Source organism: Aethina tumida, chromosome 1 (assembly GCF_024364675.1).
Source record: "Aethina tumida isolate Nest 87 chromosome 1, icAetTumi1.1, whole genome shotgun sequence".
In the NCBI taxonomy this organism is placed as follows: domain Eukaryota; kingdom Metazoa; phylum Arthropoda; class Insecta; order Coleoptera; family Nitidulidae; genus Aethina; species Aethina tumida.
Window position 1 is genome coordinate 58,811,572 of NC_065435.1, and position 27,739 is coordinate 58,839,310.

At 29.9% G+C, this 27,739-nt stretch overlaps 11 protein-coding genes across 13 annotated transcripts; 8 read left to right on the forward strand and 3 right to left on the reverse strand.

The window, feature by feature from the left end:
• Window positions 1-763: 763 nt before the first annotated feature.
• LOC109602127 (DNA-directed RNA polymerase III subunit RPC7) lies at window positions 764-1,776 on the forward strand. Its single transcript, XM_020018457.2, has 4 exons — window positions 764-838; window positions 896-1,137; window positions 1,192-1,427; window positions 1,479-1,776. The coding sequence occupies exons 2-4, from the start codon at window positions 967-969 to the stop codon at window positions 1,687-1,689; spliced, it is 618 nt and encodes a 205-aa protein (XP_019874016.1). The 5' UTR covers window positions 764-838; window positions 896-966; the 3' UTR covers window positions 1,690-1,776.
• On the reverse strand, window positions 1,767-5,208 carry LOC109602126 (XK-related protein 4-like). The gene is made up of 3 exons (XM_020018456.2): window positions 4,308-5,208; window positions 4,100-4,255; window positions 1,767-4,012 (listed from the first exon to the last, which is right to left on the reverse strand). The coding sequence occupies exons 1-3, from the start codon at window positions 4,906-4,908 to the stop codon at window positions 3,564-3,566; spliced, it is 1,206 nt and encodes a 401-aa protein (XP_019874015.1). The 5' UTR covers window positions 4,909-5,208; the 3' UTR covers window positions 1,767-3,563.
• A 165-nt stretch (window positions 5,209-5,373) lies between these two features.
• LOC109602131 (syntaxin-16) lies at window positions 5,374-7,104 on the forward strand. The gene is made up of 3 exons (XM_020018462.2): window positions 5,374-5,533; window positions 5,613-5,916; window positions 5,972-7,104. Exons 1-3 carry the CDS (start codon window positions 5,453-5,455, stop codon window positions 6,520-6,522), a joined length of 936 nt encoding a protein of 311 aa, XP_019874021.2. The 5' UTR covers window positions 5,374-5,452; the 3' UTR covers window positions 6,523-7,104.
• Window positions 7,105-7,989: 885 nt separating this feature from the next.
• On the reverse strand, window positions 7,990-8,915 carry LOC109602130 (probable ubiquitin-conjugating enzyme E2 C). The gene is made up of 2 exons (XM_020018461.2): window positions 8,720-8,915; window positions 7,990-8,663 (listed from the first exon to the last, which is right to left on the reverse strand). The coding sequence occupies exons 1-2, from the start codon at window positions 8,821-8,823 to the stop codon at window positions 8,234-8,236; spliced, it is 534 nt and encodes a 177-aa protein (XP_019874020.1). The 5' UTR covers window positions 8,824-8,915; the 3' UTR covers window positions 7,990-8,233.
• Window positions 8,916-9,019: 104 nt separating this feature from the next.
• On the forward strand, window positions 9,020-9,753 carry LOC109602134 (ubiquitin-conjugating enzyme E2 T-like). Its single transcript, XM_020018465.2, has one exon. It carries the CDS (start codon window positions 9,134-9,136, stop codon window positions 9,587-9,589), a length of 456 nt encoding a protein of 151 aa, XP_019874024.1. The 5' UTR covers window positions 9,020-9,133; the 3' UTR covers window positions 9,590-9,753.
• Window positions 9,754-9,900: 147 nt separating this feature from the next.
• LOC109602128 (kxDL motif-containing protein CG10681) lies at window positions 9,901-10,615 on the reverse strand. The gene is made up of 2 exons (XM_020018458.2): window positions 10,425-10,615; window positions 9,901-10,370 (listed from the first exon to the last, which is right to left on the reverse strand). The coding sequence occupies exons 1-2, from the start codon at window positions 10,604-10,606 to the stop codon at window positions 9,986-9,988; spliced, it is 567 nt and encodes a 188-aa protein (XP_019874017.1). The 5' UTR covers window positions 10,607-10,615; the 3' UTR covers window positions 9,901-9,985.
• A 47-nt stretch (window positions 10,616-10,662) lies between these two features.
• On the forward strand, window positions 10,663-11,507 carry LOC109602129 (U11/U12 small nuclear ribonucleoprotein 35 kDa protein). The gene is made up of 2 exons (XM_020018459.2): window positions 10,663-10,800; window positions 10,861-11,507. Exons 1-2 carry the CDS (start codon window positions 10,792-10,794, stop codon window positions 11,413-11,415), a joined length of 564 nt encoding a protein of 187 aa, XP_019874018.1. The 5' UTR covers window positions 10,663-10,791; the 3' UTR covers window positions 11,416-11,507.
• A 426-nt stretch (window positions 11,508-11,933) lies between these two features.
• Window positions 11,934-12,721, forward strand: LOC109602135 (uncharacterized). The gene is made up of 4 exons (XM_020018466.2): window positions 11,934-12,248; window positions 12,302-12,426; window positions 12,484-12,561; window positions 12,611-12,721. The coding sequence occupies exons 1-4, from the start codon at window positions 11,975-11,977 to the stop codon at window positions 12,671-12,673; spliced, it is 540 nt and encodes a 179-aa protein (XP_019874025.2). The 5' UTR covers window positions 11,934-11,974; the 3' UTR covers window positions 12,674-12,721.
• Window positions 12,722-12,958: 237 nt separating this feature from the next.
• On the forward strand, window positions 12,959-17,311 carry LOC109602123 (vacuolar protein sorting-associated protein 35). Of its 2 annotated transcripts, none has more exons than XM_020018451.2 (9): window positions 12,959-13,015; window positions 13,214-13,415; window positions 14,521-14,736; window positions 14,792-15,123; window positions 15,229-15,439; window positions 15,496-15,686; window positions 15,751-16,161; window positions 16,222-16,747; window positions 16,803-17,311. In XM_020018451.2, exons 1-9 carry the CDS (start codon window positions 13,013-13,015, stop codon window positions 17,114-17,116), a joined length of 2,406 nt encoding a protein of 801 aa, XP_019874010.1. In that variant the 5' UTR covers window positions 12,959-13,012; the 3' UTR covers window positions 17,117-17,311. The 2 variants fall into 2 exon arrangements, with proteins under 2 accessions (XP_019874010.1, XP_049817142.1); XM_049961185.1 differs by lacking the exon at window positions 12,959-13,015 and adding an exon at window positions 13,034-13,142.
• A 294-nt stretch (window positions 17,312-17,605) lies between these two features.
• Window positions 17,606-21,639, forward strand: LOC109602119 (dual specificity protein phosphatase CDC14A). Of its 2 annotated transcripts, XM_020018448.2 has the most exons (5): window positions 17,606-17,799; window positions 17,887-18,321; window positions 20,472-20,916; window positions 20,968-21,146; window positions 21,198-21,639. In XM_020018448.2, exons 2-5 carry the CDS (start codon window positions 17,933-17,935, stop codon window positions 21,607-21,609), a joined length of 1,425 nt encoding a protein of 474 aa, XP_019874007.2. In that variant the 5' UTR covers window positions 17,606-17,799; window positions 17,887-17,932; the 3' UTR covers window positions 21,610-21,639. The 2 variants fall into 2 exon arrangements, with proteins under 2 accessions (XP_019874007.2, XP_049817144.1); XM_049961187.1 differs by having other exon boundaries at window positions 17,606-18,321; window positions 21,225-21,639.
• Window positions 21,640-22,708: 1,069 nt separating this feature from the next.
• LOC109602121 (uncharacterized) lies at window positions 22,709-23,755 on the forward strand. The gene is made up of 2 exons (XM_020018449.2): window positions 22,709-22,946; window positions 23,197-23,755. The coding sequence occupies exons 1-2, from the start codon at window positions 22,709-22,711 to the stop codon at window positions 23,550-23,552; spliced, it is 594 nt and encodes a 197-aa protein (XP_019874008.1). The 3' UTR covers window positions 23,553-23,755.
• The last annotated feature ends 3,984 nt before the right edge of the window (window positions 23,756-27,739 follow it).

Here is a 27,739-nt window from a genome sequence, read left to right on the forward strand (position 1 = left end):
CAAAAACGATTCAATTGCGTAACAGGTTTGAGCAAAATTGATAATTGACACATCAAAAATGAATTATAATTCGAATCTAATGATAATTTGCCACTAACTATTAGCGATGATGCTCATAATCCGATACCTCTCAATTAGAAAGCTATTAGTGCAGCTCTGTCCGCTCATTAATCTGATGTTATTAATATGTATTTACACTATGTATTGCAATACCCTGAAACTATAGATATTAATGTTTTGTGTTATTAAATATATGCAACATTTTATTTACCAATAAATTTCGACGTCTATAATTAGCAAACATTTTCAATTCACATATTCTTTGTTTATAAATTCAATAATTAATTCTTCTGATTGTGAAGTGAATATATAAATATATGTATCATTTATATTGTTATATTCTATTGCATTTAATCAAACTTAATTTATATAATTTTTAGTTATGTTAAAAAGTTACAAAGCAATGGAGAATTCTGTAATCAGCTCCATCTACTCGTGAGATTTCACAAACCATCACCTCGTGTTTTTGACATTTCAAATTTCAAAACAGGAATGTAATTGACTCATTTTGTATTCATTTAGTTTATTAAAACATCCCTCTAGTTATGAGTATTTTTCACGACGAAGTAGAAATAGAAGACTTTGATTACGACGAAGAGGAAGAAATCTATTATTATCCATGTCCTTGCGGCGACAGATTTCAAATATCTAAGGCAAATATTTAAGGTTACATTAATACCAATGAATAAGAATGATATTTTAGGAAGAACTGTTAGCTGGTGAAGAGGTTGCTACTTGTCCAAGTTGTTCATTAATAATAAAAGTTATTTACGACCCGGTAAATGTACTAGTATAATTTGTTTACAGCATAAGTGGCTTACGATTGTGATTTTAGGATATCTTTGAGAAGGAACAGGAAGAAATCAAAGGACTTTCTGATGGTCTAAAAAGGCTTGAACTTACAAAATGAGTCGGGGCGGTAGAGGAGGTAGGGGTGGACGGGGTGGCGTTACAAAATCATTTAATAGGGAACAATTAAATAGTCTGGGTGTTGGAACCAATGAATCAACACCAGGGTTGGTAACTCAACCACCTCCTCTATATCCCTTGCTAGATAAAAGACCTGTACCTTTACCTGTAAGTATCCCAATTATTTAAAAAATGAATCTTTTAAAATATTCTTTATTTTAGAAATCAGTTGAATTAGAATATTTGCTTATTTTAAAACAAGATTTTATTGACCACATGCAGTTGTCTTCATCATATTTAAAGATGCCTCAAACACAATCAAATGAAAATGAACTGATAGCTCAGGTCCCCAAAGAAAAATATAATTGGTCATTGTTCCCCTCTGAACTGAGACCAAAAATGTTGGCTAAAAAGGCAGGCACCCAGAAGGTTATTAAAAATATTAATATTAATGATAGGTAAGTAATGAATTACATAAAAGTTTCTGTTCTGAATTGGAATTACTGCAGGTTAACGGCATTAGAAAAGATGGAAGCAAAATCTGGTGATATTGACATAACAAAGAGCAAGGAGACCGATGATCTTGATGATGAAGAAATGATGGATGAAGATCCAGATGAAGAAATGGATGATGGCACCGATTATGCTAAAAATTACTTTGATAATGGGGAAGATTATGAAGATGAAGATGACAACTTGGATGATGGTCCTAGTTACTAACTCCTATGTAAAAAATTAAATTATTTTGTAAATATACAATATATTTTATAAATTTAATAAAAGTAATAAAACGAAAATTAGTATTAAAATTTATTTAAAAATTTTGTATATCATAGGACATTACATTAATTTTGAGCATAATATTTTAGATCAAAAAGACTAGGAAGTACGTTGGTTTTACAAAGGGTTTATGAGATTTCTACACAATCTGTAATACAATTTCAATTTAAAGCATAGTTAAGGAAAACAAATTTATAATTGAAAATGAACATGATTTATATAATGATAGCCTATGACGATTTGCATATAATTATGCAGTTACTATTGTCATTTAGATAACTGAATTTCATATGTCAGTCTTCAACAATTCTTGATAAATATTTAAATTATGTTATCACCAGGTAAAATTAATAATTACAATAAATAAATATTTGCTACCTAACTATTTGAATGAATATTTTAATCACTTTTAAATAAATTAATTAATGAATTGTAATATAATATCATGGGAAACATGTTCAGGAATATATTCAAAATTGCAATGACTAACTCTAAATTTGATCCACAAAAAGAACATGTGGGTTTTTTCATAAAAACGGTCATTGAAATTTTGATTTACATAAAAGGAATATCACATTATTGCACTATTTAGAACTGCTTAAAATATCAACCAACATATTTGCATACAGATCTCGTATTTGTTGAGATTTTAAGCACTGATATTTTTGAGTACATTTATTTTTGGATATTGTATAATTATAGAAAAATTCACATACAAAATTGTATATTTAAGACACCAAACAGCCTTTTATATCTTTTGGTAGTGTTCATGATAGTTAAAAAGGTAATAATTATTCGCTTGAGATTCAGAACATTTAAGAGAAAACGTTTTCTAAATAAATAAATTAAATTGAAGTAAGTTTCTCAGTTACTTTATGAATAAAATCGATGTAAACATTTGTAATTATATACAAGTTTTTAATGGCATTTTTTAAATAAAAACTAGTACAAATTTATAAAATAAAATTTTAGTTTCACTGAATTCGATACTAACAGAATTTATGGTACCTAAAACAATCCATATGTGCTTACTTATTTAGATAAATAAGAGAATATGAAAAAAAATTATTGTCATGTACCAATTTCTTAAAAGTACAAATAAATAGCTTTCATGGTAACAGAAAGTAGTTTTTCAATATAATTAAAAATAGATTCATATAAGGAAAACAAAAACGTACTGAGTATTTTAACTATGATATACTTTTTGTCTGACGAATGAACAGGAGGACAATAATTTTATATTTGGGTGTAATTTATATAATCAGAAGTCAACAACATAGAAAATATTTTAATGAGTCAAGTAACACATGAACTGTCTGATAATAGTTAGAGAGCATAGCAAATTAATAATTGCCCATACCATCTGACTAATATCATACAATTTATGTGCCAATCAACTCATTTACTTATTCAATCAGAATAGACATTAAAAAATGTATATAGATGAAATTCAGCATACTTGATAATGATACTTTTGTTAACCAAATAATATCCACAATTATTAAAAAGTTTAGTTCTTTCCAAAAGTCATTATGTATATCTTAAATTGTGCTACAAATAAAAAATATTCAATACACAATACTAACAAACTTCAAAAAGTATTACATTCATCCATTTCATACGCAAATTTACACTTCAACCATGCAAGTTTTTTTTTTAAATATATATATAATATACAAATGACAAAAAAACCCTTTAAAAATTAATGTCCTCTCCAAAGTAGATTACATAAATGAGATTGCCAAAGGAATAAGTACTTCTAAAGGCCCAATCTATCACATATTTTAAAATTACCTAAAATTTTCCTATCCATGTTAACTATTTGCAACTTCAGGAGGTGGGGGTTTGCAACTTGTTGTTGGGTGAAAGAATTTGTAATACAAAATCATGAAAGCAATCCCCACTAAATAAGGTATAACGTTTGCATAAATAATTGGTTGGAAATATTCTGTATTTCTTAACTCGTCATCCGCGCTTAAAATCCAAATTACGGTTGCCATGGTGTTTTCTGCAAACAACAATAAATAGAATATTGTGTATTTACAGAATGTTGGACCATCCACTAGAACCACATGGGTGAAAACATTCACGGCTCCGAAGATAGTGAAAAACAGAAAATCGTACAGCTTGTTGTGGCCACAAAAGTTGCTTGGCTGACTTGAGCACAGCCACAGAGTCATCACAAACCAATGTACAATGATAACCAGAATTGTGTAGACAGGATATACTGATGCAATGACACTGATGCACAATATCCTTGACACTGCACAAATACATTATTAATAATTAATTGTATGAATGCCAGAAATGAGTCATAAATTATTGGTATGAATAATATTCTATTGCTCACCTGTTACAAGACAATGCCACAGAAATTGAACTATTGTGCCCTTCCAAGAAATGTTATTTTTATTTTTTAAAGAGACTCTCAACAGTCTTTGGTAAGATGCCATAGACCAAGCCATGCTAGCAAATGAACTTCCAATTGAAAGATACTGATGGATTACTAAAAACGATTTTATAAGATGTTTAAAAACAACAGTTATTGTTATACATACTATTAAGTGTTCCAGTTGGATTCATTCCATGACTAATAAATATGATTGTCAATTGTAGTATCTGTTGGGGAGCTGCTTCTAAAAAACACTCTAGAACTCTCAATAGGGCCACATCTGAATCTTCCTTGACCATCAACTCATAATATTTCCTTTGATTCTCTGCATCTTTGGCCAATTCAGCTTTCTTAGATTTCCAAGCATACTTCAAGGCATCAAAATATCGTAAAACTGGTGCCAGTTGAAATAACAAGACAATGATATAACATACACTTTGTCTTGTAAATCTCTTGGTTAAAGTATGGTGTCTGTTCTTGTTCTCATTATCTAATACATACATTCGAATGCTGAAGGCAGTGTTAATGAAAGCTGGTATAAGAATAAAGGCTAGTGTGGTAAAAAAGTATCCTAAATTACTTGCAATGTAATATCTGTAAGCCAAATTAACATCAAAAATCACATCAATTAAGTGGCTTGCTATGGATATAACAAAACCAACTATATCCCAGTATGTTGCTCTGTCTTTTGAAGGTATTCGATCAATCTCATCTCTGGCTACATTACGCATTTTTGTTTGGTATAAAATAGTCATTTCACTAGACATTTGGCACTTAATTATCACTCAACTTCTAAAATTGGCAATAAATTTCCATTGTGTTACCTCATTTGTGAGATTCATTTGAAGAAGTTGTCACACCAACTATCCATTAACCACTAATATATTCGAGATATTATTATATACATCTTAATTTAGTCCCCACGTTTTCAGGCTCATCAGATCTTGTCATGAGAATATAAATACATGCTTATATATATATACTTATACATAATATTTGATTTTTTCTGACAAACGCAGCAGGGAATTTATTTTTAACCTACCATATGTCAATGACAGACACACTCGTGTATAAATTACCTAAAATATTTAATCAAAATTTGATATTTCCGATATACTTAATGTAACACTTATATGAATGATTGTAACAAAATTTTCATAATAGCTCTTATTTTTGAAAAAATCTATAAATTTATTTACTTTGACGTTTACAATAGAGGTTGTGTCTGAAGTCACTTACACATAAACAGTGAAACGTCATGTATGAGGTATTTCATTGAATTTTTTATTTAAATACACAAAATAGTTTAAAATGGCAACAAGAAGCTTAACGGACGTATTTCTCTTAATGAGAAATAATGCAATACGCAGCAGACACATATATCCTGATCAGGCAAGTTTCCAACACATCAAACCAATTTTGGTTTTCTCATATGGCAATTTTCGCTTGTTTATTTCCAATTTGATTGTAGGAGGATTCCGAAAGGATGCATTTGGTATCTTTAAATGATTTAGAAGAGGGCCTTCTTGATAAAAATGATAATCGAATGCCTCCAATATGGATAGACTATCTGGAGAAGGCACAAATGATTTTGCCAAAACTGAAAGCAAAAATCAATGATTTAAAGCTGTTACATTCCCGACACTTGCACAGACCAACGTTTGATGAAAGCTCTGATGATGAAATTGCAATAGAAAATTGTGTTCATGAAATCACAAGAATGTTCAATGAATGTCATAGACTTGTACAAATTATCAGGAGCCATTCTGCTGATGGTAGATATAATGTTGATACATTTAGAATATGAGAAAAAATTTTGTAACTTTTTAGGTGTACAAAAAGAACAAAGACTTACTGTTAATGTGTACCATTCTTTAGCCACTGCATTACAAGAATTATCCACTACATTCCGATCAACACAGAATAGTTATTTAAGACAGATTCAATCTAGGGAAGACCGTTCAAAAATATATTTTGATAATCAAATAGAAATGGATGATTTTTACAACCAGGAATCTGAAGAAATAGATAATTATTTCATCAACTCCAAACAAATGACACAGCAACAATTGTTAATGTTAGAAGAAGAAAATACTAGATTTGCTCAAGAGCGTGAACAAGAAGTTAATGCCATTGTTAAATCTATTGTGGATCTTAATGAAATTTTCAAAGATTTGAGTCAAATGGTAACTGATCAAGGAACAGTTCTAGATCGAATAGATTACAACATTGAACAAACACAAATTAGTGTGTATGAGGGATTCAAACAGCTCCAAAAGGCTGATGCATATCAAAGAAAGAACAGAAAGATGTGTGCTATATTAGTTTTAGCTGCCACCACAATTTTGCTAATCTTTATTTTAATTATTGTGAAATCCTAGTCATTCATGTCTGTTTTACGCCATCATTTTATTTATTATTTTAGTTGTAAGCCAAATATTTATTGTGTATATAACAAATATTCCAATTAAAAAGTTATTTCAGATAAAAAATAGATTTTTCTTTGCACTGTAACTCTTAGTCTATTAGTAGATATACAAATAATTTATTTTTTCAATTAGTTTCTATGAATTCCCATAAATTTTACAATTTATATTTTAAGATTTTCTTGAAAGTCTGTATTTTAATGTTCTAGATACATTTCAGGATGTTATTGCGAATTTTAATAAGAGGCATTTAACAAGATTACAATATTCAAGATTGAACAGATTATAATATTCAAAAAACGCAGTCTACACAGCTGATGCATATCAAAGAAATAAACAGCTTTATGATATATCAATTTTTGAAGGCATCACAATTTTACTAATCTTTATTTTAACTATTATTTAATCCTAGTCATTCATGTGTATATTTAATCCATTATTTTATTTCTTTTAGTTATGTTAAATATTTATTATGTACATAAGAAATATTTCCATTAAATGGTTCAAATAAACTATAGATTTTTCATTGGGCTAAAATTCATTGTAATTCACTGACAATTTGTTATTTCACATTCCTAGAATATATAATTGTATAAATTTTTATTAATGCATTAGTAATTTTTTTTTATTTTATTTTGTGCTTTTCAAAATCTTATATATTTTTTATTACTAATTACGAAAAAATAAAATCTAAGTGCATTAAATATTTATTATAATACACATACACAAATATTGTCAGTAAATTTTATTTTTTAAGGATGTTGAATGACCTGTACATTGCCAGTTTTATTATAATTATGAAATAACAAATTTTTCTGGTATAAATTTCAATTTTACAATTTTATTTCAAAATACTATCAAGATATATCTAGTTTTGATCCAAATTAATGATTAAGAAATTATTATTTTAAATAAAATATTAATTTTAAATCGATTAAAAACAAGACAATTTATTGAGAAATTACTTTTTACTGTAATTTACCAAAAATTCATTTTACAATTCTACTAATAAGTTTTTAGTTATTTTATTTAAAAAAATGTATCTTGGATCCTTTTGTAACATATCGAAATTTATATTTAATAAAATTTGCTGTTATTTTAATGAATATTAAAAGTTGCAATATTAATATACTAAATAAAATACATAAATAGGTTTTAATTTTATTTTCAAACTTTCTACATAGAAATTAATATTATTTATTTGTAAAAAGTTTAGTAAGTACAAGTTTTTGCAGAAATTTTATACACCATAATTTTCACTTTTTCTTAAATAGAATTTAAAATTTGATCATATTCTATTTTGAATTCAAAACAATCAATGTATACAATAATGAAAATAGTAAGTACAACAATAATCCAGTCTAGTAAATCAATTACACTAGAAATTTATAGTTATCACTTAATTCACAAATAAAATCATAATTGAGTTTTCAATTTATTTTTACAATGTTGCACACAATTCAAAACTATAAATAAATTGTAATAATAAAAATAATGCAGTCTAATAAATAAATCTCATTAAATACACTAGCCATATTATTCTAATTCGAGTCTGAGGATAAAATTTAATGTAAAACTAATTTATGTAGTGTATTTAATAAAATCTAGCATCAAGTTCAGAGAAATGTTAACAAAGAATTTACATAAATATACCTACAACAATAAATCACTTTTCACTCTCATTATTATACATTTCTAATACATGCTTCTTGTAATCATCCTGATTGGTCCATTTTTCTGCAGCCAATACATTTAAGGGGCTATCATTATTTGGTTCACCTAACAAAGCCTGAATTGAAAGCAATATAGTCCTCACATCATATAATGCCGACCATTTATCTTTCAAGATGTCCAAGCAAATATTACCACTTAAGTCTACATTTGGATGAAAACAAGGTGTGATAAATTTTACCGTTGGGGCCGTATATGGGTAGGAATTAGGAAAATGTAGACTGAGCTTGAACTTCAACTTTTCATACACAGTGTCTTTGGGTCCACTAATTGTACCAATCCATTTGAACAGATTTTCTCCATCAGGAAAAGCTGATATAGTTTTGTCTGGACATGTCATAAGGTTCATCAGTTCTTTGTGTAATCTGTAACGGAATTAACATTACCTCCTCTGAGTTTTTGTGTAGATCAATTTGCTTACCTTTTTGTGACAGCGTGATTATCATTTTGGAATTTTCTGGAGTCATCTGGTTGTTTGTTTGACCCGGATTGTTGTTCCAAAAAGGGATTTACGTTTTGGGCCATTACTCGTACGAAATTACCAAAATTTTTTAATTGATCTGGTAGTGGTTAGGAAACGTTCGTTGATTGAAGTTGACAAGTGACGGATGCTTTTTATTTGATGTTAATAATTCAAATCGACCAATCGCGTTGCATTATCTGAATGTTTTTCGCCGCCAGGTGGCAACACTGTCCATTTAATTGCCGCCAAATACAAAACATAACCTTTTTTCACTTGTAAATACAGTTTTAGGAGAATATCATATGTTTTTTATGGTGCACTAGTACTAATAGAAATTTTTCAAGAGTTACTTTGGATTCAATTAAGGTAAACATGCAAGAGCATCGTTTGAAAAGGGAGTTAGGGAAAATTCAATCTCATCCTCCACAGGGAATATGTCTTTATTACAAAGAGGATAGTACAAATGTGTTGGAAGCAAAAATTGAAGGTCCTCCAGATACTCCTTATAAAGATGGAGTTTTCACGTTAGAACTAACTATATCAAAGAAATATCCTTTTATTCCTCCTGCAATAAGATTCAAAACTAGAATTTACCATCCCAACATTGATGATGCTGGAAGAATTTGCTTGGACCTTATTAAAATGCCACCTTCTGGCAACTGGAGACCCACAATTGGATTGGAGGGTTTATTAATTGCTATCAGAACTTTGATAGAAGAACCTAATGTAGATGATCCTTTGATGGTTGATATTGCAAATCAATACAAAAATGATCCAGATGAATTTAAAAAGAAGGCTGAGGAATATACACGAAGATATGCTAAATAATTATATGTATGGTATAATACTTCTTATTTAGTTTTACAGAATTAACTTTTTTTTATACTGTTTTTCTAAAAAATAAATACTAAAATATAATGTTATATCACATATTTGTTATTTAGTTTTACAGAACTAATTTTATTTTTGTAATAATAAACATTTTTTGTTCATTTTGTATATTTTTGAAATAATCCTTGCACTTAAGAATCAGAATAAATTACTAATAATTAGAAGACATTCTGCCTATCTAAAACAAATTTTCTTTATAAACAGTCTTAGGAAAGTGAATAGTCGAGGAATATAAATTAAAATACATCCACCAGATAACGATATATATTATATATTTGTTATTTTGTCTTACACCAATAAAAAAATGTATTATATAATAATAATAATTTTATTTTACTTTGAAGCTCTTCGACTAACATCGACTAGCTCTGATTCATTTGTTTTTATATGAAGGCTTCTTCTATTTTCCAATGCATCATCCTTTTTTATATCAGTCTGAGTGTTTTTCAGTTTTTTATCTTTATACTGAATTTCTTCATCCTCTTGGCATTCCTCTGCAAAACTGCTTCTGGCAGCCTCTGCAAAAGCTTCAGGAAATTGTGTTGACAGTTTAGATTTGATAAGTCTAATTTTTTTAAATATACAGTCTAAATCTTTTTTTACTTCTAACAATATCTGACTGTGGCGTTTGAACTCGGGTCCCACTGATTTCAATCTTGATGCACTTAATGCATTGCAATTTGTTAACATTTCATTGGTCTTCTCAAATCTCTGTAACCTACAACCAACACAAATTTAAGATTTTTGAGTTTATAGTTAAGTGTTTGTTTACATTTGTTTTTGGGCTCGTATCATTGATTCCACATCTTGTTGATCGACAATTCCGGCAAGACCTTGAATGAATACTTCAGGAGCTGTGTAATTCTGAAAACATTCTATACTGAAGTCACTTTCAGGAGTTCCTTTGCTATCATCCATAATTTTACTATTTTGGGAATTTGACAACTCAGTCATTTTGAGGTTACAAATCAATAAACAATGTTCATTTTAAACATCGTACACAGGTGGCAGTTAAGTATTGTTTCAGAATGTCACATTTTGTTGTTTTGGTTGCTTTGACAGGTTAACAGGTACAGAAGAACCACAAGTAAGTGTTTTCTAGTCTCGAGTTAACAGTTCCACCTCCTCCTGTATACACGATGGAAGACGTAAGTTTTATAATAATAATATTACTGAATAGTTAATAATTTATATTGTTAAAATTTTAGGAAAGAAAAAACGAGTGGTCCAAATATGCAAAATATTACGACCCCATCCAGATTGGTTCAATAGACGGCACCGATATTGAGCCCCACGACAAGGGGATTGAAAGGGCATTGTTAGCTGAGTATAAACCAAACAGACATGTAAAAGGTAAACCAGAGTGCACAATTTTTATCAGCCGACTCAGCTACAGAATCACCAAAGAAACAATTCTTGATATTTTTTCCTGTTATGGTAAAATTAAACGTCTCCGATTAGTTAAAGATATTGTGACTGGTTTACCAAAAGGATATGCATTTCTGGAGTATGACTTAGAAGAGTCTGCTGTTGAGGCTTATAAACATGCCAACAAAATGGTAATAGATGGTTTTCAAATATTTGTTGATTTTGAATGTGAACGACTATTGAAAGGTTGGGTGCCAAGACGATTGGGAGGTGGGTTTGGTGGAAAGAAAGAATCTGGTCAATTACGATTTGGTGGCAGAGATCGACCATTTAAAAGGCCTATCAATTTGGAAACAGAACATTATCCGAAGTCTAAAAAGAAAAAAGAACTTTGATGTTTGTAATTGTAGAATTGAATTAATAATTTATTATTATACTTATTATGTTTACCCATAATGAATTAATAAAGAACATTTGTTACTGTTAACATATTTTTTAAGTGGAACTTTGAAAGTTCTTGAGTGGTAGAATGAATGAAAGTATAATAATAGTAGAGTATAAACCATACAGATTGGTTAAAAGTAAAACAAAATTCATAATTTTTATATCACTTTCTACGAAATCACCACAAAAAAACACTTCTAGGTATTCTTTATCTATGGCAAAGTTAAATGATTCTGTTTAGTGATACTGTCACTGACATGTATTGCCCTGGAGCATGATTCAGAAGAATCGATTTGGAAAAATATCCATGAGCCCTATTAAGGAAACACAACGTTTCTCAAAGTGTATATACTTAATAATAGTATGTTTATTAATAATGAATTAATGAGGAACATTTGTTACCGTCTTTCATTTTTTGTTATCTTGAAAATTCCCGCTCTATTAAATCGAATGACAGATAAGATTGTAAATATAACCTAAAAGTTGAACCACTTGAAACATGAAATTAAAATGGAAAAATTTCGTAAAAAGCCAAAAAATAATTATCGTAGCATCACCGGAAAAGTATTCAACTTAAATATAATTAAAAAGCCAAATAGTGTTAATGTTACAATTCAGCATTCCTATAAAAAGACGATCTTTAAAAGAAGTGTAGCAATATTATCTATATTATTTTTTAATTTCCTGTGTTTATTTGTGGAAATAATAGATATCAAATTAGCTATAATAATATGTGTAATTTGTTTTGTGTTTGTGAGGAATATTTGGGCTACAATAACATTAGGTCAGTTATATTTAATTATGCAACAACACTCTTGTAACATTTGTTCATTACAGAAAACTTGATTATTGTAAATGGACTGGGGTACCATGTTTCAACTAAATATTTATTAGGTACAACCTACAAATTTTTTCCGTATGAACAAGTCCAAAGTGTATTTATTAATGAAGTTATTTTCCAAGTAAGTAATCCATAATGGCAAGTAATAAAAACTGTTAAAATAATAACTAAATTTCAGAATAGAGTCATTTTCATCCTCACAATGATGATCAAGAAGCCAAAGCAGGAGCAAAAGCGGTTAATTCCCTTATTTATGGTATTTATATCAATAATATTATTATTAAATTGTAATTTTTTTATTCTAGGGCACACAACCACGATTAAAAGCTCTACAAGTAATATTTAAGACCATTTCTGTAGACCCTTGAAAAACTTCCAATGTATTGTTTATTTAAAAATAAATTCGTATCTTTGTAGACTGCCTTTTTTTATATATTATAGATGAATCTGAGATAGTACCTGACATTATTAGATATTAACTGATTTTATTGAAAAGTGATATATATTTCAATCTAAATAAACCTTTTGTGTTACGTTGTTTTATTTTTCGTAGATACAAAAATAGTTTTTAATCAAACAAATCCAGTCGGTCTGATCAGACCTTGTTTAAAGGTAGGGATTTTGTAGGGAAATAATCGGAATTGACATTTTTATTTTAGGTTGGCAATACATGTTGAATAATTTACAAGTTTTGACATTTATCAAAAATGGTAAGTGAATATTTATGTTTTTGCTATTACACGTCATTAAAATCTACGACCTATTAAAACCATGGGTTCCTATAGCGCCGGAGTACCGTTCCACATCGACTACATCAAAATTTTCGATGGTTTTTCGGTAGTTCCATCCAAAAAATCTGATATAACCTCACTTTAACATCAATTATGTTTACTTTTTATTTATTTTAGCCAACTACGCCTCCTCAGATATCGCCTGTGGAGGAACAGGAAAAGTATCTCCATGATGCCTTGGGGGTTGTCAAAGCCCAGGCGTTTCACATGAAACGCGCCCTTGACAAAAATAAATTGATGGAGGCCCTAAAAAATGCAAGTGCTATGCTCACAGAACTACGCACCTCTTTGTTATCCCCTAAAAGTTATTATGAACTTTGTAAGTATTAGGTGTTTCAAAATATATTAATTACTATTGTACATTTTGAAGGAGTTATTTGAATATATGATAAAAGTTAGATGCCATTGAAAAGAATTTTTATAAAAAGTAAAAAATAAAAATCAATATATGTAATATATTTTTATTCCAGTAAATTTTGTTTATATAAATAAATTATTACTATAGGCACTAAATAGTAAGATGCTATATTTTAATTTTTTAAATTTCCAAAAATTATAAAATAACATATGTAATCTGTAATACTTAGATTGAAAAATGGAGAGCAAGAATACTTGAAAACTACAAACAATGATGATTCATAAACTAATAATGAAGAAATTTGGATTTTTTTGGTGTTTGATAACAGTATAATTAAAAGTTTAAAACTAATTCTATGTTATATATATTATAATTTTAATATTATTAATAAATAAGAATTAACCATCTACAATCTAATGATGATATTTATATAGACAAATAAATTGGTAGCTCAAATATTTGCCTTGGAATCGCCATTTGTGCTTGCAATTGCTATTTTTTACACTTCATATGACTATTTATTTAAGACTGCATTAATATTTTTAATATCTTTATTAAATTAGAAAATTAGCGGTGAACGTTAAACAAACATCAGCAAAAAGATTTATAAAATTGCTACATCGTCAAATGTGTTGTTATTGTTGACAGGGCATGCAGAAATAATATTTGTCATTCGTCTCTATTAGTGACGAGTTCCAATGGTTCAAATCGAATCCACTTTGAATATTGGAGCGAATCCAACGAGCGAGTCTGATTGGAATGAATCCACTTCTGGACCTGAATTGCCTGTCTCTAGTCTCTAACATATATTACCTGATTCTTTTTTATGCATATATATGTGCATACTTTTTATGAATGGTTATTGATTACAATATTCGGTGTTGTCTACACTCGTGACCTTTTCCAAGTGGTGGAAAATTGTTCTTTATTAATAAAAAGAGTTTTTCTGCTGCTTCAACTGTACATTTGGTTTCAAGTTTATTGTGAATATTTTATACGTAAATTCTTAACACTAAATAAATACTAGGAAAAAATTGTTCAATTTCTAAGTCTCGGCATATTTTAGATATGGCAATAACAGACGAACTTAGACACATGGAGCTGTATTTGGTTGATGAGTTTCAAAAAGGTCGCAAAGTTACGGATCTCTATGAATTGGTGCAGTATGCTGGAAATATTGTACCTAGGCTATATCTGCTTATCACTGTTGGTTTGGTTTATATTAAAACAAATTCATCTCTCAGAAGAGATTTGTTAAAAGACTTGGTGGAAATGTGCAGAGGTCAGTATCGTTAAAAAAGTCTGTATATTTAACCATTAAACCTTTCCGTATTTAGGAGTGCAACATCCCTTGAGGGGCCTCTTTTTAAGAAACTACCTGCTTCAGTGTACCAGGAATGTGCTACCAGACTCTCCAGATCAAGATGGGGAATGTCCTGAGGGTACAGTGAAGGATTCGATAGATTTTGTGTTAATGAATTTCGCCGAAATGAACAAACTATGGGTGCGCATGCAACATCAAGGCCACTCTAGGGAACGGCAGAATAGGGAGCGTGAACGTGAGGAGTTACGCATCTTGGTTGGTACCAATTTGGTGCGACTTAGCCAACTTGAATCTGTTACGTTGGAAAAATACCAAAAGTTGGTTCTACCAGGAATACTAGAACAGGTATGATGTGCTTCAAAATTTTAATATTGTCATTTTCCATTGAAAATTAAACAAACTTTAACATCTTTTGTTTTTGTGCGACTGTATTACATGAGTATTTTTTAGGTCGTGAGTTGTAGAGATGCAATTGCTCAAGAATACTTAATGGAGTGCATTATTCAAGTGTTTCCGGATGAATTTCACATTCAAACATTGAATTCATTCTTACGGTCTTGCGCTGAGCTAGAAGCTGGTGTAAATGTGAAGAACATTGTTATTAGTTTAATGGAACGCCTTGCCGCATTTAGCCAGAGGTCAGATGCGCTGGGAAGTGAAGGTAAAATATATGCTAACATATTTGTGACATTATTGTATTTTATTTGACTGTTTTAGGCGTCAGTATCTTACAAGAGGTCCAATTATTTGAAGTGTTCTCTGATCAGGTTTCTCTCATTATCGCTAACAGACAATACTTGCCTCCAGAAGATATGGTCGCTCTACAAGTTGCCTTAGTGAATCTGGCTTTGAAATGCTATCCAGACCGCATTGACTACATAGACAAGGTCATGTTGTCCAGTGTTGAAGTAAGTAAATTCCCTGTTATCCTTAATGGCTTCCTTAAATAAATAAATAATACGTTTTTGTCAGGTATTTCAAAGGCTCGGTTTGGAACACCTGGAATCGAATTCGTCAGTGGCGAAGGAATTGCTCAAATTATTGAAAATTCCTCTGGACAATTACAATAATCTCTTAATAATTCTAAAACTGAAGCATTATGCTGGCTTGATGCAACATTTGGACTACTTTGGCAGGAAGTCACTAAGCATTTACATCCTTAACAACGCCCTAGACAACGAGACCATAGTACCTTCTCCAGATGAAGTGGAACAAGCGCTGACCTTGCTTGGCACTCTGGTAACAGACAAAAATGAAAATCCCGGTACACAAGTGGATCTTGAGGAGCTCGCTGAAGAACAGTGTTTGCTCGCCAGATTCATCCATCAACTTAGATCGAACGTGCCCGACGATCAATACCTTATGCTTACCACTGCCAAGAAGGTAATGATAAAAATTGTTATTAATTTTTATTGGATCTAACACACCATACATTTTTTGTAGATATTGAGTACTGGTGGTCCATTAAGGATAAAATACACCTTGCCTCCTTTGGTATTCCAAGCATACCAACTGGCCTACAAGTACCGCGACATGAAAGACGACAAGTGGGAGAAAAAATGCCAGAAAATCTTTCAGTTCTGTCATTCCACAATTACGGCGCTTGTGAAGGCGGAACTGGCCGATCTGCCTTTGCGACTTTACCTTCAGGGCGCCCTCGCCATCGACAAGATAGGCTTCGATAATCACGAAACTGTCGCGTACGAGTTTATGTCGCAAGCCTTTTCGCTGTACGAAGATGAGATTTCGGACTCGAAGGCACAACTGGCCGCCATTACATTGATTGTGGGGACGCTGGAACAGATCAGTTGTTTCTCTGAGGAGAATTCGGAGCCGTTGCGCACACAGTGCGCACTGGCGGCCAGCAAATTGCTTAAGAAACCAGATCAGTGTAGAGGCGTGGCGACTTGTACGCACCTGTTTTGGAGTGGCAAGACATTGGCCAGTAACCGTGAAGAATCTCACGATGGTAAGAATTAAATTCGTCATTTTTTACTTAGTTACTAAGTGAGTTTGATTTTCAGGAAAAAGAGTGGTGGAGTGTCTGAAAAAGGGTCTAAAAATTGCCCAGCAGTGCATGGACATTAGTGTACAAGTTCAATTGTTTGTTGAATTGTTAAACCATTACATATATTTCTTTGAGAAAGGCAACGACCAGGTTAGTGTTCAAATACTCAACCAAGTGATCGGAAAAATCAAGGAGGAATTACCCAACTTAGAAAGTTCAGACGAAACTGAACAGATTACCAAGCATTTTCAGAACACCATAGATCATATTAAGTCTAGGAAGGAAACTCCGGAGGCGGATGGGATATCTTACGACGGCATTGAAATATGAAGCGCATGACTGAATTTCAATTATTAGTTAATATGGAATTGTAAGTAAATCATTGATTATATTTTTCCGGTTGATTTATTTATATTATTAATTGTTGTATTTATATCATCAATATATGTATATTATGAATTATATAATTTTAACACAAATATATATAGACATGTAATTATTAAAATAAAATATTCATAAATCCAATTCTCGACTTTTATTTTATTCCATTTTGTAATTTAACAGTTTAATAAACAGCATGATGTGAAAACTGTTAGTATATATAAATGAAAAGTAACTAAACATTTCTTATGAATAATACAATCAATAGAAAATCATTTTAAAAAAAAAAACAAGGAATAATTATGAAACTTTTTGGTTCCCCAGTATATTTTGTCAAATAGATTGTTTTGATAACACTAATACCATATTAAAAAATGTTATTTCTAAATTCACCATGAATAATTTGACAGTGTCTACATATCAATTTTTTGACTAAAGTATATTTAGTTTAAACATAATATTTTGTGTCAAGAATATTCCATTGCCTTTTCTACATACTTGCAAATGGTTAAGCTTTAAGAATTATCAACAATACCGGAGACTTAAGAAAATTAAGGATCTGAAGAAGCCTTAATATCGGAAATACCATCCTGAATTATTTCTGTTTGTCAGTTTTGATGGATCAACATTAGGTAAAATGCTCCAAATTGCTGTAAAGGCGATATTATTTATATTTGCATTTTTGATTAATTATCTCATTCATTTAACAATTTATGCAGCTTCCTGTAGAGATCCCCAAAGATCTTGCTGCTTGTTTCCCTGAACATGGAACATCATAGCGGGGGCCTCCACGTTGAAACTTTAGTGGAAATTATCAGTGGCCGATTATACTTCGCTGTAGTTAAAGGGTCAGCAGCATACAAAATGAAAAGCACGAACGATACATTTTATTTCAATATAGACAATGAATTGTTTTATAATAATTACTATTTAGATTTTGGACCGTTAAATATATCATGTTTATATAAGTACTGTTTGAAGTTAAACAAGTACCTTAGCTTAGTCAAGGGGTTAAGACGTGTCGTCCATTACACCACGAACAATGACAAGAAAAAAGCCAATGCTGCTTTTCTTATGGGATCGTATGCTGTCATTTATCTTCAAATGTATCCAGAAATTGTGGCAAAAATGTTACAACCAGCTGGGCCCTTTAAGTAAGTAACCTTTTATATAACTTTAATTTTCAAATTCTTTTTTAACTGGTATGAATTATATGATAAAATAATGCAATTCATATATTATATAAAATTAAAATTGTTGAAAAACTTACCAACATGTTGTGTTCAAAACGTTTGAATCACCATCATGATGGAAATAGAAAAATTGAATACATTGATAATTCATTTGCGCCTATTTGAATAAAACATTATTGTATATAAAATAGTCATTTAATTAATTTGTAGAAATATGTATACAGTGCAAATATTTAACTGCAATCAGAGTTGCATTTTATAGGATTTCCTTCTTTGTCTTGTATGTTCATAATCATTTTCAATTGGAGCGAACAAATATGTATTGGTTTTAGAAATACCACCCACGTGACGCCTTCCTTACATTTCGGACTATTGAGAGAACCTTTGTACTTGAAATAATTTTCAACATCTGTTGGAATAAAGTCAGAAAGACGGATCTTACGTTCCAGCATAACTGGCTTCATGAATTCATCCTTAACCAGTTCGACCTGACGAGCGATCGCACCAAAGACATTACTGTGAACGTGATTTCTAGTATCAACAAATACTTCCAATATTGCAATTGCGTTATTTTTTATGGCACGCGATATGCTCTTGTACTTCCTTTTGTAGTGAACTAACTTTACACACAGCGGATATTTCTCTCCATTAAGTGAATGGTTGGAAGGCCAGTGCAAGTATATTTTGTATAAAAGAAATTCTCCTTCCAAGCAGTCTCCGTACAATCCTGGGCCTTTACCTTCGCACTCACAAACATCCATTTCCAAAGTTACGCCGTTGTTTTGGATCAATACTTGCACCTCTTTTCTGTAGTTCTTGAACCTAAAGGGCCCCGGTGTCTTTGGCTTGGTCTCGACTAGATAGGTTTGCGGTTCACCCTCCCTACATAACACATTTTCCTTTTGAAACTCTTCTTCGGTCATTTTTAATTGAGGATTAATATAAAAATATGTAATGCGTTCAAAAAAATATCGTAATTAATGTCATTAATGTCTAGTGCGTCAATATAGCTAAACAAAAAAAGTTGACAATAATACCGTATGACAAATTAAAAGAAGTTGTTAACGTGATAAATTGCATTAAAATAAATAATATTTAAGTATCTACATATTACTATTCTCAAGTTTTGACTAAGGTTTAACAAGTTATTAAATATTTTAATCTGTGTAAATTAAACACTAATTATTTTTATTATTTTTTTTTTAGACTGGACTACTCCTTAATTATAAGGACATTTCTTAAGTAATTATAATAATTATCACTCGCCTCAATTCACAACTAAAGTAAAGCTTATTTACCAGTAATAAATTCTTACAGTGGAGAATTATATTTGAAATTCAATGAAATATGCTGCCAACAACTCTAACATAACTACAAAAAATGTATACTTATGACTATTTTTATTAATAGACAACCAGCGTCAAATATAACTTACATATTTATCATGTTTTAATGTAGCTATTAATAATCATTTTTATTAGCAAGTATGTAAAAGGTTTGGTCAGAAATATGATTAACAATTTTATTTTGAAATAATTAATAAATAAATTATACAACACATTTGAATGAGTCTCCTTCAAAGTACTGCATCGATTTGGACGTTCCTCTAATAGCTCGGATTCCGTCAATGATAGAAATTTTGTCAAAATGTTTGCTTTTTAGTGGGATATTTATTTCTGTCAATAGCCAAAAGTTGTTAAATCTAGAGACCAAAATGGGGAAGTACACTTTTCAGGTCTATTTCTTGGTAATTTGCTTTTCAAACCTTAAATGTTGCGTCTTCATATTTGTTCTTCTTGGAATGAACTTTAAGGTCAAAGGACGTCCCGATCATTGTTCTTCTTCAACCTATTTAATTCCACTTTAAAACTGCCTCCAGATTTACTACATTATCGCCATACACTTACTTTAACATTCCATAGTTTTTTTGGTATATTTTAGTAATTTAAACCTTACAAGTTAAAATTCACAACTTACTATCTATCGAGGCATCAGATTTGTTACTTAAAGTGATTGTAGTGTCATGCATAGCTGCTATAAAATCATTCACCTTATATTTTGATCATACCTCGTAGAAAATGTTGTTAATTATTTTTTTTTTATTTTTCTAGGGGTTTTGTAGATGCGTCACCATCCCCCAGTCCATATAAACTCAGTATAATCAACTGTTTAAGAGCTATATATAAGGCTTTAGCATTTAAGTTTTTCGATTTTAAAGATTTCAACGACATAGAATACGACAGGATGAATTCCATTCAGTACGGTGACCTGAACTGGTTGGTGCCCAAAAAATTTATAGCTTTTATTGGACCTAATCAAAAAGAGATACTTAATTTACACAAGCCGGATTTTTATATAAAATATTTTTTAAAGAACGACGTAAAAACAGTAATTAGACTAAACAAAAAGTCATATGATGCTGCTGTATTCAGGGAAGCTGGAATTAACCATTACGACTTGATATTTGCCGATGGCAGTGTTCCTCCGACAGATATTTTGTTGAAATTTTTGGAAATTGCGGAAGAAGCACCGTCGGTCATCGCTGTCCATTGCAAGGTAGTTGTATGGTTGTATGTGATATAACATCATCTTTTTGTATTGTTATAGGCGGGTCTTGGTCGGACAGGATCTTTAATTGGAGCGTATTTATTAAAACATTATAGGATGACTGCAAAGGAAGCCATAGCATGGATGAGAATTTGTAGGCCTGGATCAGTAATTGGACATCAACAATATTGGCTTGAATACTTGGAGAAGCCAATGTGGGATTTTGGAGCACAGTACAGGTAAATATGTGTAAAAATTTATGCTACGCAACAAATAACTACAGGTTTTAGGATACGCGTCTATCAACAATCGGATAGAATACCTTGTCATAAATATGGCATATACAGTAGAAAGTGGCCAGTGGTTCGAGAGAAAATGATACAAGAGGCTCGAAGGAAACAAAGCAAATCTTTGTGCGATGAACCAATGTTGAAAAGAACGGAGAGAAGGTTAAAAAGTGCAAGTCCAACAAACAAACCTTATTTGAAAGTTTCCACATTAACAAAAGGGAGGGATTCAAAGTACAATTTGGAAAAACCACTATGTTCGACTAAAAGCGCTATTTTCGAAAGAAAATTAAGTGCTAAAAAGAATACACAAGGTGATAAACTAAATAATATAAAAACCAAAAGACATAATTCTATGGAAGAAAAGACACTCAAACAAAAAATAAGTATCCTGTATCAGAAACATAATTGGTGAATTTACAAGTAAAATATTTAAAGAAAAACAGTGTTGTTGTTTTAGTATAGAGATTTGATGATGAATTCTCAACATGAATAATAACGTATGCATGCAAAGAGATATTTATTATTTTTACCTTGTTCCAGATAAGGTAAAAATAAAATCCAATATTCGAAACATAATTGACCAATAATTAATTACTGAAATAAATTATTGTCGATATGTCGAATGTCGACAATAGGCATATGTTAATTTACCGCAAAATATTATTTCAAGCTAAAACATGCAATTGTTAATTAAAACAATGTTTGGCATTGTTTTGTGGTTATTTGGCAACTTCTAATTGGCCTTTTATAATTAGAATGAATTTTTCATGCACGTTTTCCTTTCTCTACAATATAAAAATAAACGGCACTATTTTCAATATTACCTATGAGAAAGTATTATTAGCACAGGGTCATTAATTATGCTTCCTACATATACACTGAACAACATCGAATTTAAATTGTTCACAAATATTGTTTAAATAGTAGTAATAGAAAAATATTGTTTTAACTTTTTTAATGAAAATATAATAATTAATTTAATGATATTTAACAAATATTACATTTGTTATATATCATTATTAAAATTATTTGTTTTAACTGTAATATTTACATTTTATATCTACAGTTCTTCAGGTTTATAGGTCGACGTTTGTTGGAATTATTTCCTAACGTTTCGCTAGCACGAGTGGCTAGCATCTTCAGAGATCTGATTTGGTTCGTATCACCAGTGCTCAAAAACACCAAATTTGTTAAGCAGATGACAAGTGCCAAACAAAATTTCTGCAAATAATTCCAACAAACATCGACCAATAAACCGAACAACTATAGATATGGAAACAATGGCCTCAACCTTTACATTTACATTTTAATTTATGTTTAAATTTTAATTTTAATTAAATGTTTAAATTATTTAAATTTAATTAACGTATGTTTACTTATTATATCCCTTTGTTGTATACGTTTTATTGGATCACAGTGTATCGTGGTCTTGAAATGTAATGATGTAATGTCAGGGTCGTTGGGTTTAAAAAGCGCGGACTCTGAACGCATCACGCTCTAAGCATCTGGACATGGCAGAGAGTTTTTTGAGCCGGGTTTTGGAATATTACAAAGAAAATCAATGGCAAAATTTATTAAATTTGAACAAAAACTCTGACAATTCGGATGCACTGAAAGTACTGTGGGTTTGGCCGAGTGTTAAAAATTTGCAGTTCATTAAAAGGAAGATTGTTGAATATGGAAATGAAGGAGTGGTGTCACTGGGATGCGGGTGCGGACTTCTTGAGTGGTTCATTAATAAAGCAACAGGTATAATTGTTAACTTACAATTTTAATGTACTTCCCGAGTAACCGTAGTGTTTGATTTGAAAAATGTTTATACAATTTGTTTTTTTCAATTTCATCTCAGTTCTGCTTAATCAGTCTGCACTTGTCTAAACATCGCTAACTTTTTGGACGTCGAATGTTGTTTAAATTTACTATTTATACATACATTCTCTGGCAGTAATTAAAATTTAAATTATCCGACTACTACATGTAATTACATGTGGTTTTTTAGATTTGCCGGTGATTGGATACGAAGTCAATGAAGAGTGGTGGAAGAGTAAATATTCATGTCCGCAATTCATAGAGCTCAACTATTCACCTGATACTCCAGATCCCTCCATGTTAAATCCGAACTACGCTTTATTATTCTGCTACTTTAATAACAGACCCGCATTTAACGAATATATTAAATGTTATAAAGGAAACATGATAATTATAATTGGACCTGGGGAAGGTAAAGGCCGACATACAGATCCGGAGCCATTTAATCCTAATTTTTATAGCGACGATTGGATATTGGATGACTACGAGGAGATCAAAAATAGTAGAGATTTTATAGCGATTTACGTAAGGAACACTATGACGTAGTGACACCCGACGAAATACATTCCAAAATTAATTGGCAGTATTTTTATTAATAAATTATTTGTATACAATTAATTTTCAGTGAAACATTTTATAAATAATGTAGTTAATTCTTTGACATTGTTAAATCATTAAGATAATATCGACTGCATTAGCATTAAATTGAATTCAATTATTTCAATATTAACCATTCAACACATCATTTCATACTTATCCTTACGTGATTGTATTATTTGTTGTGACAAAACTGATTATATTTGTATTGTAAATATTTAAGAAAATATTCAAATTTCTCTGTTAATAAAACATTTTAGTTAATAAGTTGTTTTAATTATAGGTTATAATACCAATCTGTATATCTGAATAAATAATTTAATTTTAAACAAATGTTGATTTGTATTAATAAAAACGTTAATTTAAACAAATTCACTTATTACTAAAATGATTATAGGAAATAAATTACTGGATTTGTAAACGTCACTATTTCTTTGATGATTACTTAAACAATATATAATTGTTTTATTCTTCAAATATATTTAAATTAACTTATTAACAAATAATATTATTAGTGAAATATCACTATTATATTATAAAAATATTCACTTACAAATGACTTTTATCCGGCGCATTCGCCAAAATAGAGAGAATGATATACTTTTATGTCTATAATATATATTTAATTATTTTATTATCCAAAACATTGTTTATATGAAATTTGTCAGATTAATAACGCCTACCATTAATTAATTATCTTAAATACACACTTAATATATTGTTATTTTTTAAATAATAACAGCTCTCTCTGAAACAAAACAAATACAAATAAACTAAATACTAAATAAGCCCTATATGAATAAATTTAACTTCGCAATTACGTTATTCAATATTCAGAATAAAATACACCTCAGTCTCAATATAAATAAGATAGAATAACTGTAAAGCAGTATATAGGTATATAAACTTTCTATTAACATCTTCTAACAATACATCACAAGTAAGTGTATATTAATTAAGAAGTTTCAACAACAGAGGTTTTCAGTTCACATACTTTACATTATATAAGAACATATCTTTAAGTTTTACTATTATACAATAAACAATTATAAATTGTAACAAAATAAACAGTAAAATTAAATTAAAAGCGTAGGGGAGTTAAAAAACATTGATTTTTTAATAATAAATATTAAATAATACAAAATAAAAACTAATAAATCTAATATTTAAAATGAAAAGTTTAAACAATAGAGGTTTTCAGGTGACATATATTATTTCTAAAAACATGTCTCTAAGTTTTAGTATTGTCAATAAATAATTATAAATGGTAACAAAATGAACATAAATGGTAACAGAGAATAGGAAAGTTAAAGAACGTCATAAATTTTAAATAAAACAAAATAAAATTTAATATTTAAAATAAAAATATTTTAAAAAAATTAACTTAAAATTAACATTATAAAATTGTAACTGGAACAACTGATTTTTTGATATTTTAAAGCAATTTGTAACTCTGTGTAATATAATCTATAAAACAGAATTTGTTATAAAATACAATAGGATAAGATATTCTTTATAAATTAAATTATCTTATAAATATATTAAAATATATAATTTATTAAAAATGAGACTGAATAATGCGTTTGTTAATATATTCAGTTAAATTTTAACAAATTTTACATTCAGTAACGATTTTACTATTGATAAAAACAATTTAATAATAAAGAGAGTATTAAAGAATTTATATTGATGACATTTCAATTTTTAGACATGTGGTACTTTTTAAATGCGCATTCGCCAATTTTTAAACAGTAATATGGTATATTCAGGAATAATTAACTTATTTCAATAACCGACTACTCGACTAACGACTGAATTGAGTAACCGAATGATTTGTTTACTGAAATCAATTGGATACTCGACAGTACGACTAATATTTATTTAAGTTCTTTTCATACAACTGATTTCAATCGTCAAATGAAGAATCTATTTTAATACGAGGTATTTCTATTAATTGCATCGTTATTTTAAAATCTAATAGGTTATTTGTTAACGATCTAGTTCCATTACTATAGCGTAACCCATTTAAAAATTTATTTACGGAGTTTATTTCACTTTTATTTACGAACGTACCAAAGGGCAACTTAACACATTAATTCTATTAGTTTAGAACTTGTAAACATATCGTGAAAAGTGTATAAGTTATTGTTAGTAGTGTCATTAGGTGTAAGGGACAAAATTGAACTTTTGTGTCTTTTAACGATAATGTTAGTTCGTCTAACTAATGTTACATTTTTATACATCCAGATACTTCATAAATTTTATTTCATGGGAGGAAATAAATTCATAGGGCCTATTCCATTTCAAATCGATCGATCATAATTTTATATTTTGATGCAATTGAAATACGTTTTTCCATAAGGAATTTTATTAGACACGAAGAAAAATATTTATGACGACTTATGGCTATTCTGTAATTAGTTCATTTAAAAATAATAAATTTGAACTAGACTTGACTGATATCTGACCGTTTCTGAAATGTATCTACGAAAATGGATTGATTTATTGGGTAGGATAATTGAATTTGCGTTTAAAATGTCGAAAAAATCAGTCTCTTCGTATATGGTAGTATTTGTTTTATAGTTACCTCCAACTAAAATATAGCAATAAATTTCGAGATATCGTCGTCTATGAAAAATACTATTTTGCATAGGTAATTATACTCAGTGATCACGAAATTTGGTGTTCAAATTTAATAATGTTTTGGTAAAACATAGATATTATAACAAGGAGTAAACGATTAAAATTTGGAAATAAAATGTCAAAGATTTTTGACTACCTGTACTGTCTCAAAACCTCTAAAGTCCGTGGAGTAGCTTTCTACTCATCATGTTCCAAATATGTTTCATGGGTAAAAGGTCGAGGGATCTGGCTAGCCATGACATCAGATTTATATGGGTCTCTTCAAAAAAGTTCAAACTAACCCCGGCAACATGGAACAGAGCATTATATTGCTGAAATACTGGATCCTTGGGAAGAACATATAGTTCCATTACTTGAATGAAGATAACGTTGCGCTGTCATGTTGCTTCTAATAAAGACAAAAGATGACCTATTTCCATGAGCAATAGTACCCCATACCATAACACCCATTGTTCGGTGTATATATCTCTTAACATCAAACTAAGGTTTGACGTGTTTCTTCCTAACGTCGTGTGATCCTTTTTCGCCCGACGTGTCCATCCAAGCAGAATCGGGATTTATCAGAGAAGACGAATAGATGCCATTCCATATTTGAGTGTTCTCGTTCTCTACTGTAGTCATTGTCTTCGATGTTCAGCGGTCAGAGGTAGCAAAAGATGGGACCGATAATGCTGTAGTAAATATACTGTATGGACCACAATTATAGCAACCTGTATCATTAAAAATCTTCAAAAAACTATAACTAGTTCAACGACAGTGAGAAGATGGTTAGTAGAAAAACACTGGTTTCTACTAAATATGTGTGATCACATTCATTGGACCCCAGTAAGCGAGGAAGAATAATTTTTTACAAAAAAATATGGTTTTACATATATTAAACATACATCCTACAGAGACAAAACTACACAAAAAGTCCACAGTGAAACATGGTGGCGGTTCAATAATGGGGATGCTTCAATTCTTCTGCTATAGGCTCCCTTAGACTGATTTATGTACAGGGATATATTAAACGAGAATTTGTTTCCATATATTGAAAAAATGATGCTCTTAATAAGTGAATTTCAACATGAAAACAATCCCAAATCCAAATAAAAAATTGTGGTTAAAAGACCAAAACTTCGATGTTTTGTCTTGCCTGTCCCAATTCAAATTCGAAATAATAATTTTAAATGAACTCATTACAGTAATTCAAGAGCCTTTAAGAGGAATATAAACTTATCATAAATTTGGAAAACGGAGTTTATGCCACAGAGATGGGCCAAAATTTTAAAAATAAAAGGATATTATACAAAGTATCAATTAAATAATACAGATTTAATCAAATTTGAATATTAAAATTGCTGTATTTAGCTAGATTCAGAAAAATATAATATTTTATATAATAAGAATATAGTAGTTTTTGTAATACATATAAAAACAACAATAGTAAATTATTTTAATAGTTGACAATAAATAAAAGAGTTATCTAAAATATATATCCTGAAATTTTTAGG

Coding starts and splice junctions, on each gene's coding strand:
- LOC109602130 (XM_020018461.2), bottom strand. CDS start 8,823: ATGGCCCAAAACGTAAATCCCTTTTTGGAACAACAATCCGGGTCAAAC. Junction 8,664..8,719: donor AATCACGCTGTCACAAAAAG/GTAAGCAAATTG, acceptor ATTCCGTTACAG/ATTACACAAAGAACTGATGA.
- LOC109602121 (XM_020018449.2), top strand. CDS start 22,709: ATGGCAGAGAGTTTTTTGAGCCGGGTTTTGGAATATTACAAAGAAAAT. Junction 22,947..23,196: donor GTTCATTAATAAAGCAACAG/GTATAATTGTTA, acceptor GTGGTTTTTTAG/ATTTGCCGGTGATTGGATAC.
- LOC109602135 (XM_020018466.2), top strand. CDS start 11,975: ATGGAAAAATTTCGTAAAAAGCCAAAAAATAATTATCGTAGCATCACC. Junction 12,427..12,483: donor TTAATGAAGTTATTTTCCAA/GTAAGTAATCCA, acceptor ACTAAATTTCAG/AATAGAGTCATTTTCATCCT. Junction 12,562..12,610: donor GGTTAATTCCCTTATTTATG/GTATTTATATCA, acceptor TTTTTATTCTAG/GGCACACAACCACGATTAAA.
- LOC109602128 (XM_020018458.2), bottom strand. CDS start 10,606: ATGACTGAGTTGTCAAATTCCCAAAATAGTAAAATTATGGATGATAGC. Junction 10,371..10,424: donor ATACGAGCCCAAAAACAAAT/GTAAACAAACAC, acceptor TGTTGGTTGTAG/GTTACAGAGATTTGAGAAGA.
- LOC109602134 (XM_020018465.2), top strand. CDS start 9,134: ATGCAAGAGCATCGTTTGAAAAGGGAGTTAGGGAAAATTCAATCTCAT.
- LOC109602119 (XM_020018448.2), top strand. CDS start 17,933: ATGGAACATCATAGCGGGGGCCTCCACGTTGAAACTTTAGTGGAAATT. Junction 18,322..20,471: donor CAACCAGCTGGGCCCTTTAA/GTAAGTAACCTT, acceptor TTATTTTTCTAG/GGGTTTTGTAGATGCGTCAC. Junction 20,917..20,967: donor TCATCGCTGTCCATTGCAAG/GTAGTTGTATGG, acceptor GTATTGTTATAG/GCGGGTCTTGGTCGGACAGG.
- LOC109602126 (XM_020018456.2), bottom strand. CDS start 4,908: ATGTCTAGTGAAATGACTATTTTATACCAAACAAAAATGCGTAATGTA. Junction 4,256..4,307: donor TCCAACTGGAACACTTAATA/GTATGTATAACA, acceptor AATCGTTTTTAG/TAATCCATCAGTATCTTTCA. Junction 4,013..4,099: donor GTGGCATTGTCTTGTAACAG/GTGAGCAATAGA, acceptor GTATTTGTGCAG/TGTCAAGGATATTGTGCATC.
- LOC109602123 (XM_049961185.1), top strand. CDS start 13,077: ATGGGTTCCTATAGCGCCGGAGTACCGTTCCACATCGACTACATCAAA. Junction 14,737..14,791: donor CTTGGTGGAAATGTGCAGAG/GTCAGTATCGTT, acceptor TTCCGTATTTAG/GAGTGCAACATCCCTTGAGG. Junction 15,440..15,495: donor AGATGCGCTGGGAAGTGAAG/GTAAAATATATG, acceptor TGACTGTTTTAG/GCGTCAGTATCTTACAAGAG.
- LOC109602127 (XM_020018457.2), top strand. CDS start 967: ATGAGTCGGGGCGGTAGAGGAGGTAGGGGTGGACGGGGTGGCGTTACA. Junction 1,138..1,191: donor AAAGACCTGTACCTTTACCT/GTAAGTATCCCA, acceptor TCTTTATTTTAG/AAATCAGTTGAATTAGAATA. Junction 1,428..1,478: donor AATATTAATATTAATGATAG/GTAAGTAATGAA, acceptor GAATTACTGCAG/GTTAACGGCATTAGAAAAGA.
- LOC109602131 (XM_020018462.2), top strand. CDS start 5,453: ATGGCAACAAGAAGCTTAACGGACGTATTTCTCTTAATGAGAAATAAT. Junction 5,534..5,612: donor GACACATATATCCTGATCAG/GCAAGTTTCCAA, acceptor ATTTGATTGTAG/GAGGATTCCGAAAGGATGCA. Junction 5,917..5,971: donor CAGGAGCCATTCTGCTGATG/GTAGATATAATG, acceptor GTAACTTTTTAG/GTGTACAAAAAGAACAAAGA.